The sequence below is a fragment of the Oryza brachyantha genome, chromosome 9 (genome assembly GCF_000231095.2).
Source record: "Oryza brachyantha chromosome 9, ObraRS2, whole genome shotgun sequence".
In the NCBI taxonomy this organism is placed as follows: Eukaryota; Viridiplantae; Streptophyta; class Magnoliopsida; order Poales; family Poaceae; genus Oryza; species Oryza brachyantha.
The window spans coordinates 7,513,029-7,527,812 of NC_023171.2; the positions used below are offsets into that span (position 1 = coordinate 7,513,029).

The 14,784-nt window shown below is 40.4% G+C and overlaps 2 protein-coding genes across 3 annotated transcripts; both read left to right on the forward strand.

The window, feature by feature from the left end:
- Positions 1-3,229: 3,229 nt before the first annotated feature.
- Positions 3,230-7,807, forward strand: LOC102705660 (CRM-domain containing factor CFM3, chloroplastic/mitochondrial-like). 2 transcript variants are annotated; one of them, XR_005812478.1, is made up of 10 exons: positions 3,230-4,468; positions 4,567-5,008; positions 5,108-5,238; positions 5,707-6,057; positions 6,204-6,360; positions 6,450-6,742; positions 6,843-6,902; positions 7,000-7,089; positions 7,257-7,509; positions 7,600-7,807. XR_005812478.1 is itself a non-coding variant. In XM_006661100.3 (9 exons), exons 1-9 carry the CDS (start codon positions 3,230-3,232, stop codon positions 7,341-7,343), a joined length of 2,850 nt encoding a protein of 949 aa, XP_006661163.3. In that variant the 3' UTR covers positions 7,344-7,807. The 2 variants fall into 2 exon arrangements, 1 of the variants encoding a protein (XP_006661163.3); XM_006661100.3 differs by having other exon boundaries at positions 7,257-7,807.
- Positions 7,808-7,992: 185 nt separating this feature from the next.
- LOC107304949 lies at positions 7,993-13,847 on the forward strand. The gene is made up of 16 exons (XM_040527733.1): positions 7,993-8,437; positions 8,550-8,647; positions 8,821-8,956; positions 9,117-9,239; positions 9,365-9,487; positions 9,597-9,694; positions 9,879-10,014; positions 10,154-10,282; positions 10,382-10,405; positions 10,568-10,663; positions 10,950-11,045; positions 11,955-12,291; positions 12,406-12,524; positions 12,653-12,720; positions 12,909-13,025; positions 13,515-13,847. The coding sequence occupies exons 1-15, from the start codon at positions 8,002-8,004 to the stop codon at positions 13,017-13,019; spliced, it is 2,130 nt and encodes a 709-aa protein (XP_040383667.1). The 5' UTR covers positions 7,993-8,001; the 3' UTR covers positions 13,020-13,025; positions 13,515-13,847.
- Positions 13,848-14,784: the final 937 nt, after the last annotated feature.

Genomic DNA, 14,784 nt, shown 5'->3' on the forward strand with positions numbered 1-14,784 from the left:
AGTCTTTGATATATTTGTTGCTGACATGGATTCCATGTGCACTATTATACTCTGGTTGTATACATGCTCAGCATTTTGCATGCAGTGGGGGCTGCAACATTTCGGTTTAAGCAATCTGTGCTATTCAGCTGATGAGAAAAACAAGAGTGGCTCTGAAGTAGTCTTTGGTGCTGCAAAAGCTTTGGGCCAAATCAGGCCTCTTGTGGTAGAGCCGTAGAGGTACTTTACTTTTCAGTTGTTTGCATTCTGAGATAAAGCAGTATGTCTTAGTGTATGTGCTAATGACTCCTCTTATCACAAGTTCGTTTTATTTCTGTTGCCTGTGAATTTTGATTGGTGGTACAGGAATGAGGCCTGGTTCCATTCTACGCCATGATTCACAGTAATATCTTGCTATCGTTAGTGCTGCTCGTAATTCTTGTTACCTTTCCATTACAATATCAAGTTGTGAATTCCTTTGTTGTTAAATGGACCTATTATGTTTAACCATTTTTTTGAATTTTGGCCATAGAATTTACAAATTGATAGCATGTGGATCCCTCTCAGGTCGTTCATGCCTTTTAGTGTTCAATTTGGTGGAACAAAAAATATGTGGAATCAATTTATTAGCCATATTAGGACTCTTACGAAATATGAACTTTGAAAAGTGATTTTGTCAATCTGGTACCACTTGAATTAGTACCTAGAGTTGTATTCTCCACTGGTGCTAATGATCCGATGAACTGAGAGCAAGTATAATAGCAGGCTATAAGTCAACTGAATGCTGATGTGGAAAAGAGAAGGGAGGAGAGAGAGAAGAAGCTGGCTATAAACTTATAGGCAGCTCAGACACAAGAACCAAGACACCATGTGAGATAGACATGTGGGTTCTATATTAAAGATGAATAGCTAACCATTATATGAGTGGGCTATAAAAAGACTACAAGAAATTTTATAGCCAGCTTGTTAGCTATATTATTAGCCTTGCTCCGATGTGTTGTTGCTGCTGAAGGTGCGCACTGTTTCAGGGGAAAAAAAAAAGGTAAACGCTTTGGCAGACCCGACGGCTAGACCATACATGGCATCCTGTTGTTGGGGCTTATCCCATAGGCAATTAGTTCTGGATCACCACTGTGCTTAGAGCAAGTTCAATAATATAGCCAACTACTGGCTCCAATTCATATATAGTCAATCTAATAGCCAATTCATACAATAGTTACATACAAAACATTAGTACATGGTCCCACATGTTACAAACACTATGTCTTAGAATCCGTGTGCAGCTGGCTACAAATTAGTAGCCTACCTCTCTTCTCTCTTATCTCTTTAATATATGCTTATAGTTGGTTTATAGCCTGCTATTATACCTGCTCTTATGTTCTTATGCTATTCAATATCGCTTTTCTCATTTGGCAGTGGACTATTATTCCGTGACCGCGGTAGCTCAAACTACTCTGATGCATCCTTTGGGCGTTCCAATTTATGCATTTCTTAATTTAATCACATGTGTGACTTCAATAGCTAGAGATGCAAAAAAGTTTTGAGAGTTTTGAGAATTTTTCATTTTACTATTGATGGCCATAAATATAATTTCTCAGTTTTGAATGAGCTGGTGAAGGTTGGATTCCGGGGCTAAAGAGAACGGTGAATATCTACTGACAATCGCCGGCTAGCAGTTGCTCATCCTAGAACAATGAATATTTGAGGTTGAACTGATTAGTGATTAGAACCTGGGATCTCTCTCCCATTTGTGAAAGCAAAATTATCAACTTTTGTATACAAGTATATATCCAAAATTACATAGATTGAACAGTCCAAACATGTAGCATGATCATCTCATTTTAGTCCTTCATAGGTACTCTGATGGATGAACATACAAGTATATTAAGTCCACTCTGATCCTAGATGGTGGCTTTTCATTTATCTCAACGATGTTACTTAGAGACCCTAAGATATCATTTGTGCTGCTTTCTTGCTATTGTCCTTAATTTTCGTCAGGAAGTAATAAGCCTTCAGTTCAATACGAGAATTTATTATGGTCGTTTAGTGGCGGATATGCTTGGTTCTGTTTTCTATTCCTTTTACAGTTGTAACTAGGGTTTTAATTTATTTGTTGAAACTATAAACAACTGGCTTGAATATTGGTAGTAGAATTTGTGTCATTATCGTAAGAACGTATGCAAATACCGATGGCTTTCACAGTACATAGCTATAATTTGTGTTATTTAATAGAACATTTGTTTTGAATTGATGTGGGAAACAAGCTCAGTAATGTTTATATTTCGGTCCTGAAATGGTAACAGAAATAATATCTGCTATTTCTTCACAAATTCTTTTACCTGGAAATATAAATAAATTGACATACCATTTGTCATGTTCTCAAGACGTATATGGTTAAGAAAATAAATTTCTTTAACTCCACCTCGTGGATTTAAACACACTCAGGGAATATGCACCTATTTTATCCTATGTGGACCATGCATGTTAGTCCCCGCATCTTATCTTGTGCTCTCTTTGCCTGAACCGTGCGATAGAGATGACCCCATCAAGGGCCTTCGTGAGGAGCCATTTCACAAGCAAAGCTTTTTTTTTTGTCCATAACAAGTTAGTGGAATGATTTTATATCATTCTTTTGTATATAGGCATATTTGATCTTAATATATGTATTGAAGTTATTAGATACTACGTATATATTTGTATGGGATTAAGATGAATATTTTGGAGAATATGCGTATTAATGTATGATATTATTGAAGTTTGCCTTAAATATATTTGATATATGACCTAGATTGATTTAAAGCTTAATTGGATTAACTTTATGAAAAATAATTTGATGAACATAAATTTACTAAGTTATTATCAAATATATTATGATACCATAACATTGCACAGACACTGAACTAGTAATGATTTAAAAACCAATGCAAGAAAATAAACTTTAGTGAAAAACCTTTAAAATCAATTTTAAATTTAAAGTTAAAAATTTAAATTTTGGTTTATAAGTTCAAGCGAAAAGATAGAGCGGAATTAACTAGGATAAAGATCAAACCTAAAAAATCAAAGGAATGTGGGCCTAAATCCAAGCCCATTTAAAAAATTGTGGGCCTAAATGTAAGCCCAAAATAGAAGGATTATGGGTCCAATATCGCAAAGAGAAGAATATGGCCCACGGCCCACTTACCAAGGCCCCTCCTATCTCCTCGTCATCTCCCACCTCTCTCAGTGAGCTGAGCTCCTCTCCCCGCCTCCAATGGCGCTGCTCCTCCCACCACCCCACGCCCTCTCCCCCAAGCCCCCCTTCCCCTCCGCTCTCCGCTCGTCGAGGCCACCCCGTATCTGCCGCGCCACGGCCGCCGGTGGTGCCGGGGTCTCCTCCGCTCCCCCGTCGACCTCCTCGCCGGAGAAGGCCCCGGCGTCGGGCGACGCCGGTGGGAAGAGGAGCGGTAAGAAGAGGAGGGCCCTGAAGCCGAGCTTCGAGAAGCAGGCCCTCCGCCGCTGGTCCGCGAGGGCGCCCTCGCAGCGTGCGTCCTTCCCCTGGCAGCAGCCGCCGCCGCCGCCGTCGCATGGAGGTGAGGGTGAAGGTGCGCGCGGTCAGGAGTCCGGTTGGAACGGAAGCTCCACGCTGCAGTCCATTGTGGATTACTTCGACTTCGACTACGACTACGACTCTTCTGATGGAGATGGCGGAAGTGGCGGGGCGGGGGGTGACAGGGAGGCCGGCGACGGTGTCGTGGCCCGCGCCGAAGTGGCCGAGGACCGGGACGATGGGCCGCGGCCCGAGCCGAGCTACCTTCTCGGGAGCCGGCCGGTCTCAGCGCCGTGGATGCACGGGGAAGAAGAGCCCGTCAAGAACCAGTTGGTTTCTGAGGAGGAAGGGGTGGAAAGGGATGATGTTTCAGAGGATGAGCTTGGTTTGGTAGATGGAGACGACGATGAATTGAGCAGTGATGAGGATACCCACCTAAGTGGCAGCTCAGATGGGGAATTCTCTGAGGATCATGCCGCGCCGATGGCAAATCCTTCTCTGATGGATTCATTAGTGGACCGAATTTCTCCAGGTGGTGGCTTTGATAGAGGTCCAAGGCAGAGGAGCATAAGTTCAATTGTTAGCACATTGAGGAATTCGATGGAGGAAAGTAGTAGAAATGCTGCAACTGAATGGCCTGAGACTCAGGATTTTGTCCAGGAGCTGGGTCCTGTGCTCCTCCCATGGGAGAGGGAAGAGGATAAAGAGGCTTCTTCCGGGGTTGATAGGCCGAGAAAGCGCAGCAACACGGAGCTGGCTGAGAGGACTATCCCAGAGCCTGAGCTGCGGAGGCTTAGAGATGTGGCGTTGAGGATGAAGGAGAGGATGAGGGTTGGTCCAGGAGGGGTCACTCAGGTCCTTGTGGAGAGCATTCATCAGAAATGGAGGGTGGACGAGGTGGCTAAGCTGAGGTTTGAAGGTCCTCCAAGCCTGAACATGAAGAGAACTCATGATATACTAGAGGTGCGGTTACCTGTTGCTGTCTCATGTTCTGTTCATTCACAATGTTTTTGGAGCGTGAAATCTGATTAGCATTTTGTGATCATGCTCTCATCTATCAGGAGAGGACAGGAGGCATTGTGATATGGAGATCAGGAAGGTCGGTTGTTTTATATAGGGGAATGAACTACAACCTTCGATGTGTTCAATCATATACAAAAACTGCAGAGGTTAATTCTGATATTGAACCTATCCATGTTGAACATAAATTTCAGAAATCAGGTGCAAATGGTCTGAACCACTCAGGATATAGTGTCAGTTCCTCTAAAAAACCTACAGAGACATTTGATATCGACAGCTTCTTGGATCAATTGGGACCACGGTATAAAGATTGGTCTGGTCGTGGCCCTATTCCTGTGGATGCTGACTTGCTTCCTGGTGTAGTTCATGGTTACAACACACCATTTAGACTCCTTCCTTACAAGGTTAAAAGTACCCTTCGAAATAAGGAAATGACGGCTCTGCGTAGACTTGCAAGGCAAACCACTCCTCATTTTGCTCTAGGTATTTTAGTGAGTTTTTTTGCTGAGTTACTTTTTGTCTACCGTAGAGCATTCAATCTTCAATTAATTTCATAATCTTTTCACACTTTATGTGTTTTAGGGAGAAATAGGGAACACCAAGGATTAGCTGCTGCTATCGTTAAACTATGGGAGAAAAGTTCTATTGCAAAGATTGCCATCAAGAGGGGGGTTCCAAATACATGCAATGACAGAATGGCAGAAGAACTCAAGGTAAAGGTTCAAGATAAATGCCATTGGTCATGTGCTGGTTGCATTCCTGTCTGCACAGTGTTATCTATGTGTTCTTAAATACGCATGTGAAGAACCTTGGTTGAAATCACATGATATTGCTTGATAAGTAGCATTCTGCTGCCTTATTAGTCATTGGGATGGATGTCACTCACATGTTTGAAGCCTCGAAATGTCAAATTCTGAGAAAGCTGAGAGTAAGAATCTAGCCAAGAACACTCAGGAAATCCATTAATGGACCTTGCTTTTTTTCTTTTACTAATTTACCTCTTTGCCTGCTGTCCTTATGAAGTTTTTAATGACTTCTTTGGTTGGTTGCGATGTGCAACTGCTGATTAACCTTGAAGCATGATCACTGTATTTGTTCTTCTCGCATCTTTTTTTTGGCCGGGTTCTCCTTCCACATTGCAGCCTAGGCATGTTTTGATTTATGTAATGGAACACTTGCAGAAATTAACAGGAGGAGTACTTCTATCGAGGAATAAGGAGTACATTGTCCTCTACAGGGGCAATGATTTCATAACACCTAAAGTAAGGCAAGTCTTGGTGGAGAAGCAAGAACAAGCAATCACTTGGCAGGATGAGGAAGAGCTGGCTCGGCTTAAAGCATCAGCCTCGATTAGTTCGAAACCCAAAGTATTTAAAAATCCTCTAATTGCTGGCACTCTTGCGGAAACTAGAGAGGCAAAATCTCGATGGGGAGACTCTATTAATGATGACCTCAGGAAAAAGGAGAAGAATCACATGATTATAGCAAAACATACCTCTCTTTTGAGGAACTTGAAGAGAAAATTGTTTTTGGTATGTTCTTTAAAATACCTCTCTAGAAACAAAGTTTAATATTTTATTTTTACTGTTGAGTTTTAAGTAGAATTTTCTATCCACTTTTCCCTCCATTTCACAAAAATATATTTGTGATTATTTGCTTAATATCAACTCCTGTGCAGGCAAAAACAAAGGTCACAAAAGCAGAAGAGGCCTTGGCTAAAGTTCAAGAATATCTCTCTCCAGCAGAGCTTCCAACTGATTTGGAAACTGTTACAGATGAGGAACGCTTCTTACTTCGCAGAATTGGCCTGAAAATGAAGGCCTTTCTAATGCTTGGTACGACTGACACTTCTCAGTGAACAGTTATGGTATAAAATGCATGGGGGTGTTTTATGACTTATCTATGTGCATTATTTTTTTTCCAGGAAGACGAGAAGTTTTTGATGGAACAGTGCAGAACATGCACTTGCATTGGAAACATCGAGAATTGGTCAAAATTCTTGTAAAGGGGAAGAGCTTTCCACAAGTAAAACATATTGCAATATCCCTGGAAGCTGAAAGTGGAGGAGTACTCATTTCAGTTGATAAAACAACAAAAGGATATGCGATCATTTTGTATCGGGGTAAGAACTACAAGAGGCCTCAAATTTTGAAGCCTCGAAACCTATTGTCAAGGAGAAAAGCATTGGCACGGTCTATAGAGCTCCAAAGGCGGGAGGTAACTCAAATGCAAAATCTGATCTTTCCATTATTTTATTTGTGAACTTTCTGTAAGTTGTATCTGTATTTAATCAATTGAATGGTTTAAAACAATCTAGGCATTAAATCATCATATCTCAAGTCTGCGAGACAAGATCTGGAAGCTGAAATCACAACTTGTAAGTCATTTGCACATGAGTTCTCTATAATTTATATTTTCTTGTACTAGTAAACCTTTCTTTTGATGACACTCTCTTCATATGCCATCACCTTCAGGTACGTATGAAAGTTGCTGGGGAAAAACCAGATGCAAAGTTACTTCAGACAGTTGAGGATGATTTGTTGAAAGATGATGACAAAATAGAGGTACCCATGCATGAAAATGCTGAATTCAAACTCACTTACACAAATCAGAGCAAATGAGCAATTACATGCTGTTAATGTTAATACTTCATAAAGTTATAACGTGATTGTTGCAATCACCTTCAAACCGCACATCACTAGTGGCTGACAGGTAGGTTCCGATGTTGCAGGACGAAGGAGAGGAGGCTTACCTGCAAACTTACAGCAGTGACAATGAAGAAGAACCTGGGGATGAACCGAATGAATATCTCGGTTAGCCCAGTAGAAGGTTTAGTAGTAAACCACACTGGGTGTTCGTATTCCGAGATTTCTGCCGTGCTACTCAAGAGGTTGGCGGTTTTGGATCCATCCATGGATTCTTGCTAACACAAGCTGACCTGCAACAGCATTAGGGGCCCCTATGCGAGACGGCAACTTGAGTGTGTATGTGTGGTGCATATGCTTTGCAGTTGCTGCCCTTTGTTTTAGTCTTGGCTACTTCCTGATGTTCTGATGGCCTTCCACATCCTGCAGATTAGATGGTTTCCATTATCATGTCCAAGCTGCCTGCCTCCCTTGCAGAAGTTTGTAAAGTGGCAGTGTAAATCAGGCTCATGTAAATCATGTCCTTTTTCTTTTGGAAGAATCTTCCGGTTCATTTTAAATTTGCATTATAATATTATGCACATGTTAATTTTTCATTGATACAAAATTCTGAAAAGATTGCTGGTACGCAGCTACCAAAACCAATTTCTACGATTTTCATGTGGGCCACGGCTAGGTTGGGCCCAGAATCAATACCGTTCTGGGCCTACCATTTCAGGCCCAAAATGGGCCCAATAAGAATTCCGTTTTCCCCTCCATTTTTTTTTCGAATCCTCTCCGCGAATTCAATTCCCCACCCTCCGCCGCGTTTGTGATCGAGCTCGCCTTCCGATGGCGGCGGAGGCGGAGCAGCCGCGGCGGTGGGCGGCGACGTACACGAAGCACGTGAAGCAGAAGCGCAAGGCGTACCAGGACGGCGCTCTCGTCCTCCACACGGCCTCCGGCAACCTCGTCCTCCTCGACGACGCCGGGGGCACCGTCGAGTGCAGGTTCCTCCGCGCCGGCGAGGAGGTCTCCCCCGGCGCCTCGCTCGCGTTCCAGCGCCACCTCGTAGACGTCGGCGAGCCCGAGCCCCACCCCACCTGCTACTCCGGGCCCTCCTCCGCGGCGGCTGCCGCCCCCGCTTCCAGAGCGGTCCACCGGGGCGGCGCCAGGGCGCGTCCGAGCGCGGTGAACTCGCGGCCTCCCCGCGCGTTCGCGAACCCTACTACGAAGGGCGGCGGCGGTGGAGGCTGCAATGATGAAGCCGTTGCTTCGAGTTTCCAAGGTTTGGAGCCGCTGGCGCTTGCTCTACGAATGCTCACAGGATGTTTGAGCGCTGGACTGAATGGGCGTGTTCGCCATTCTGATGAATGACTTGGGTTCCCTTTTGATTGTAGAGTGGAACGCACTATACACTACCCATCTGACTCAGAAGGCGAAGAAGTTCCACGATGGTGTAGTCAGGCTCGTGCAGGTCGGTTCGCATGCCAAGCAGGTAAGCAAAATGTGCATTTCATAATTGTAATATGGTATATTTTGATTGTTGGGGGTAATGAACAATAGATTGGTAGTACATTACTTGATCCTCATGAGATTAGTCTATCTTAGATGCCATGACAGTGGATTGAGGGGAAAATGTTGTGATGTGTTGTTTGGTTAAACGTTCAGATAGTTTTGCTGGATGAAGAGGGCGAGGTACTAGCCATCAGGTACCTCAAGTCAGGGGAATCTGTGGAAAGTGGGAGGAAATGCCATTTCCCTAACTATCTTATTGAGATTTGCGAGGTGAAGAGTGAAAAACAAGGTTGGTTTTGTGCCTTTCCCAATATATTGGCGATTTCCGTATCTAATCTGTGGGCCTGTGCCTTCTGAGATGTGTCAACTTATTTTTTTTGTTCCTATTTAACTTTTTTTTTTTGGCTTTGCCCTCATGTTGAAAGGTTGCTATTTCTGCATTGCTGCAGCTTTAGAAAGTGATACCTCAGGGAAGCCTATGGTGCAGAGGAGTGGGGAGAAAACAAGTAAAAAGACAGGATCAGATTCAACAAGTAAATCTCTCAAATTTATTACTCCACAAATATTTCATGGTATGTGGACTTGGTGTTATTTCTTTTGAAAGAACGATTTAATGTTAAACATCAGTTAGCTACTTAGCTATGATCGTCCTCTTTCAGCATATCACATTTAGAACTATATGTCTCTAAAAGTGTAGATCTTGAGGGTAGTAAATCATCAAATACCGCTGGTTCAAGTAAGCCACATCCTACAAGGATTGGAGTTGTGGATGCTGGTAGCTCAGGAAACATTATGGTTTCAACAGACTCTGGATTTAAAGGTTCATGACTTCATGTGTTCTCTCTCTATATGGCAGATATCTGTGATCTGTACAGATAGTAAATTATTAATATATTTCAAAGCTTATATGAAATGTACATTCTTTGTAGAATGGAGTGCTTTATATACCACCCAACTAACTCAGAAGGCAAAGAAGTACCATGATGGTGTTATAAAGCTCGTGCACATTGGTTCACATGCAAAGCAGGTTAGCAATTAGCCATCAATCCATTACTTCCATGCTTACTAATATCAAACTGAGAAGTTTATAGGTGAAAGTTTGGCAATATATGATTGCTATTAGAGGTTACTGTTAGATGCTAGGTAATGAAATGCCGTGAGAAACTGATAGTTGCAGAATGGCGTTATAGTTTTGATAACTGGATGCTCAGATTGTTCTGCTGGATGAAGAGGGTGGAGTGCTTGGCAGCAGATATCTCAAGTCAGGTGAATCTGTCGAAAGCGGGATGAAATGCCAGCTGCCTAATTATCTTATTGAAGTTTGTGAGATGAGAAAACAAAAAAGTGGTTAGTTTTCTTTTTGTGTCCACTCTAAAGCGTAGGATACCCTGAAAATATTACAATGTAGCTTTTCAAAAAGCATATATTCGTTTTTTGTTCTATCACATACATACACATATTTTTTACTGCATTAATTTATATGCAGATGTAGAGTCTAAAAACCCTTCAGAGGAGGCTGTGAGTCACACTAGACCAACGAATGGAGAGAATGCAACAGACAGGACAGATGACAGAAACAAATCTCCAAAATTTGTCAGTCCACTAAAGTTCAACCGTACGTGATCACAAAGTTTCACAAAATAGTTGTACTTTGCTGTTTACCACATACTTTCTGTCTTTCTTGTAATAATTCATTTATCTCTACAATTTACAGATTTCCAGAAGAGTAGATTACAAGGTAGTAATGGTTGTAACAGGCCATCGATTGCCAAATCAATACATACTATCATGCATGATACAATAAAATTGCATCGTAACTGAACTTGGTATCACAAATACTTAGTTCTATGTCCTGCTTATGTATCTTTAAGTAGTAAGACTGCTATTTCTTTCTTTGTAGATACTCAGAAAGGTAAAACAGATATTACTGTTGGCTACAGCACAGACCTTGGCAGATCAAAATTTAGTAACTTGGATGATCCATATAAACGTAATGGTAATTGCACTTAACTTTATACACAACATCTGTTCTCCGGTAGGTTTTATTCTTATAGAGTAAAAGTACTGGTTTTTTCTGGTTTTTGCAAGTAATAAGCAGAGTAAAACAGAATGTGCTGCAAGCTATAACTCACAAGAAGTTTGCAAATCAAGTTCTGATACAGTGGACAGTTCTCTAGGATTTTGTGGTACACTGACTTAATGTAGCAAGTACATCCATTTTTTACCCTCCTGCTGGTGACATTCTAATTTAGAAATGCCCATGTTTATTTTATATTCTGCAGATTTTCAGGGTGGTAAATCTGGATGTTCTAATAGTTTTATCAGGACAGAGGTTGAGAAGCCAACTTTTGGTACCATGGATGATTCTTTGAGAACTGGTTTGTATACTTACTTTCTAGCTTGAACAGCTTTGACCACACACACACCAAAAAACTAAAAAAATTGTGTGTTTCCTTCCTTTAAGTCAACAACACGAACAATATATTAAGTAATTGTTATGGACCTACCTGGCTACTGTTACCATACCTATTCCCAAGCACCGAAAGTAAGCAATCCAATCAGCATTATTTAACAAGCTTTTAATGCTTTTACTTATGTATCAAAGAGAGAACTGATTCAGTATATAGAAAATAAAATAGAAGACAAGTCTGCTCTCGTCAAACTTTTACTAGCGCACAAATTCTATCGCATTCTTCTGTTTCAGCTAAGGTTGATTCTTTCAGAAACTCCAGCGGATTTCAAATTAGGTTTCTTGTAGGGGCCTTTAGCAGTTTACTTTCAGGACATTATTCATGGGCAGATGACTCTGTTGCATTCATCTTACAGTAATTATTTCAGAGTTGTATTACTGATAAGGAAAGTGGTTGTCCCTTATTCCTGCGAATTTCTAACTTAATTATTCAGGTTTTGTTCACTGGGTAAATAGCTGATTATATAAATATGTGATTTTACATATTACTACAAGGGATATTTGAGGTTTTCATTATAATTTTATCAAATTTAAATAAAAGATGAAACAGTCTATTACTTCTTTTTGTCTCCATAGTGCCCGTTCTGCTTTACCTTTTCTTGTTTACCACCACTCCACTAGATATTGCTATTTGGCAATCTGAAGAGCATGACGCCATAACCTAATAACGTACAAAGAAACCCATTCATTTTTTACAAGTGCCTGTTAGTGATCCGTTGTGGATTGCATGATTAACTTAAATGCCTTACGCAATTACACTGCTACCCATATTGGTTAATTTATGCTTCATGTTAATGACACTGCTATATTTTTTTAGCATCCCAAATACTGTCTATCATGAGGCCCCCATCTGAAATCAAATACCCCCAATGCATTCCGGCTTCACAAGTGCACTCGGCATCCTTTGGGTCAAATATAGCTTGTGATGCAGATCATAGCAAGACAGCTTCTAACATATCAGTGATCAACAGTTCAAACAGAACTTTTGGTGGTAATAGGAACTCTGGATTGTCTCAATGTGCTACGCTACTTCGTACATCAGTGCAGTCTTGCTTAAATTTAGAAACTCATAATACAAAGAACTCAATAAGCACACATCATCGGAATGAGTTATCTGGGAATGTTCTTCCAACTTATGATCATCAGACAATCATGTAAGGTTTTCTGTTTGTATCTTCATATCCTAGAAGATTGTCGTCTGGATAATACAATAATCTCTAAAACGACAAGTCGTAAAAAAACTGATTTACTTGAATCATGCTTTATAGGAGTCCAACTTTTGATAGTCTGGTATTGGACATAGTGGATAGCCCGACATTTGGTGTGTCCAATGCAAAAGAGCAGAGGCAAGGTTCAACAAGGGACCATCAAACCGAGAGTTTTAATGGTACAAGAAGCTCCTTCAATTAATTTCCTTTTTGTGGAGCTTAGAGAAAAATTGCGCTTTACTTTTTAAGGTTTCCATATCATCCAACTATCCCACAGTAAATGTATATATTGGTCTATACTTCGCAGATTCTACACTAGCTATGCGTACTTCCAGCCCAGGTCTTCCAACGGATGAAAGTGAAAATGCAGATCAGGTTTGCATCTATACTGCCATTTGTGAATTTAGGTAATTGCAGATTCATGAGAACATACCTCTGGCTTTTATGATTATCCGTGGCAGCATGTTTCTTTCATGAGAACGGCTGTGGAAGTACTAGCGTATAGTGTTTCATTATAGTTAATATTAATATTCATGTTCAATTGACTGAATGTTCATTTGCAGCTTGTTAACAAGAGAGTGGTGGATGAAAAATGTGGCAGCTACCCTTTTTTGTCTGCAAGCGATCTAGCATTAATAGATGATGATTGCCCTTCATTTGATCTTGGCTTCTAGCAGAAGGTACAAACTCTATTTTATATCCCATAGTAGATTGGATAACAGTAATATAACCTTAGGCTGTTGACCATCTAGCTTTAAAGAAAGTATTTATTTTATGTAAAACAAACTCACAGCATCACATCAGAAGTTCCTGCTGCCATTTGCCCTACCTATATGCAGCTCATGGTAGTGAAAGAGATCCATGTCCTAGTCGTGGACCAACCACTTTCGGACTTATATATAGTTTAGTCAAACCATTGGCCAGTTTGCATGGATCTAAACATTGGCCAGTTTGCCTGAATCTCGAACAGGAAGCAACCGAGCACACAGCTCAAGACAGCGATTATTTGTCCAATTCAGTGTGTAGAAGTTTCATAAATGGAAAATAAGAAGAGAACTACATGCAGAAATCCTTTGATTCCTGTGGGCCCATGGATCTTTTCTTTGCTTGCAAACCTTACCATAACTGATGATTGTATCTTAATAAGCCTTACCTTGCTTTGCATCCAGGGTTTCGTTGGAGGTTCACCATATGATTACTTCTCACGGAGAATGGATGGCGTGAAGGCGCACTCTGCGTTGTAAGTTGTAACAAAACAATGGGCAGGTAAAAAGACTAATTGTTAATGAGTAGGCAGGCTCAGGTTAAGGTAACAGTTTAGGCAGATAAAGATTCAACGTGCAGTTTACCTTTCCTTTTCCTTTCTTTCTTTTTAAATACTGGTCCGCTTTTCTTGACACGGTAACGTGTGAAAGGTATTTTCTGTAGTAGTGCAGTGTAAAGAGAACGTCAAAATTATTGCCCATCTTGTTGCTTTTGTTTCTTATAAGTCAAAATTTAAATTTTCAATCACAAATTTAAAATAGATTTTGGGGTTTTCTTCATCATGGTTTATATTTTTTAACCTTGGCTCTTGTATCGCTGTGAACACATATAAAAGATTTTATTCATAAATTATTTTTTATTTATATATATATATATATATGTTGTTTGACCCAAACAATCAAAGCATGTTCCATGCACTTTTTTATATATTGGAGGACCAGAATTTGCGTTAAAAATCTTCACCGTACGAACATTTGGAACTTGGTAGAAGTAAAAGTCTTCATGGATCATGACAGCATCCCAGATAGCTGAAAAAGTTCGGCACTTCACCCATATATAGCTGTCTAACCCATGTGGCCGTGTTGAATTGGACAGCTCACAGACATGAGCGGTCGTACCGTTGATTGAAATAATAGATAAATTAAGAACGAATTTAGTGTATCCTCTAAATTAATTACAAGTAGTTTATTAATTAGTTCTTATGATAGGTATAGCAGTTTTGATCCTCAAGTTTGCTATGGGTTTATGTATGGGATCTTTGGCGTTCCATTTTGTCTAATTGAGCTGTCAAGTTTGTCTTCAATTCAAAATATCCTTGGCAAAATACAACGCGACTAGGACAGCCAACTTCGCAAATGTTTTATTCGTACTGTTAAAAAGGTCTGTTATGAGTTCGCCTCTCATTTGGACATAAGCTTTAAAAAAACCTGGAAATCAACGAGAAATTTTATGGTGATCTCTACTAACAGTAAAATCAACTCACAAATTACCACCCTATCTTTTTTGCTTTCGCTTATTCTTATAAGCAAAAAAAATAAATATTTAATCTTAAATTTAGAGTTGATTTTGAGCTTTTTTTATTATATTTTATTTGTCACCACTAATAACACGTATATAAAAATTTTATTTATACATTATTTTTTATTTGTAAATATGCCAAACAATCACCCCCTA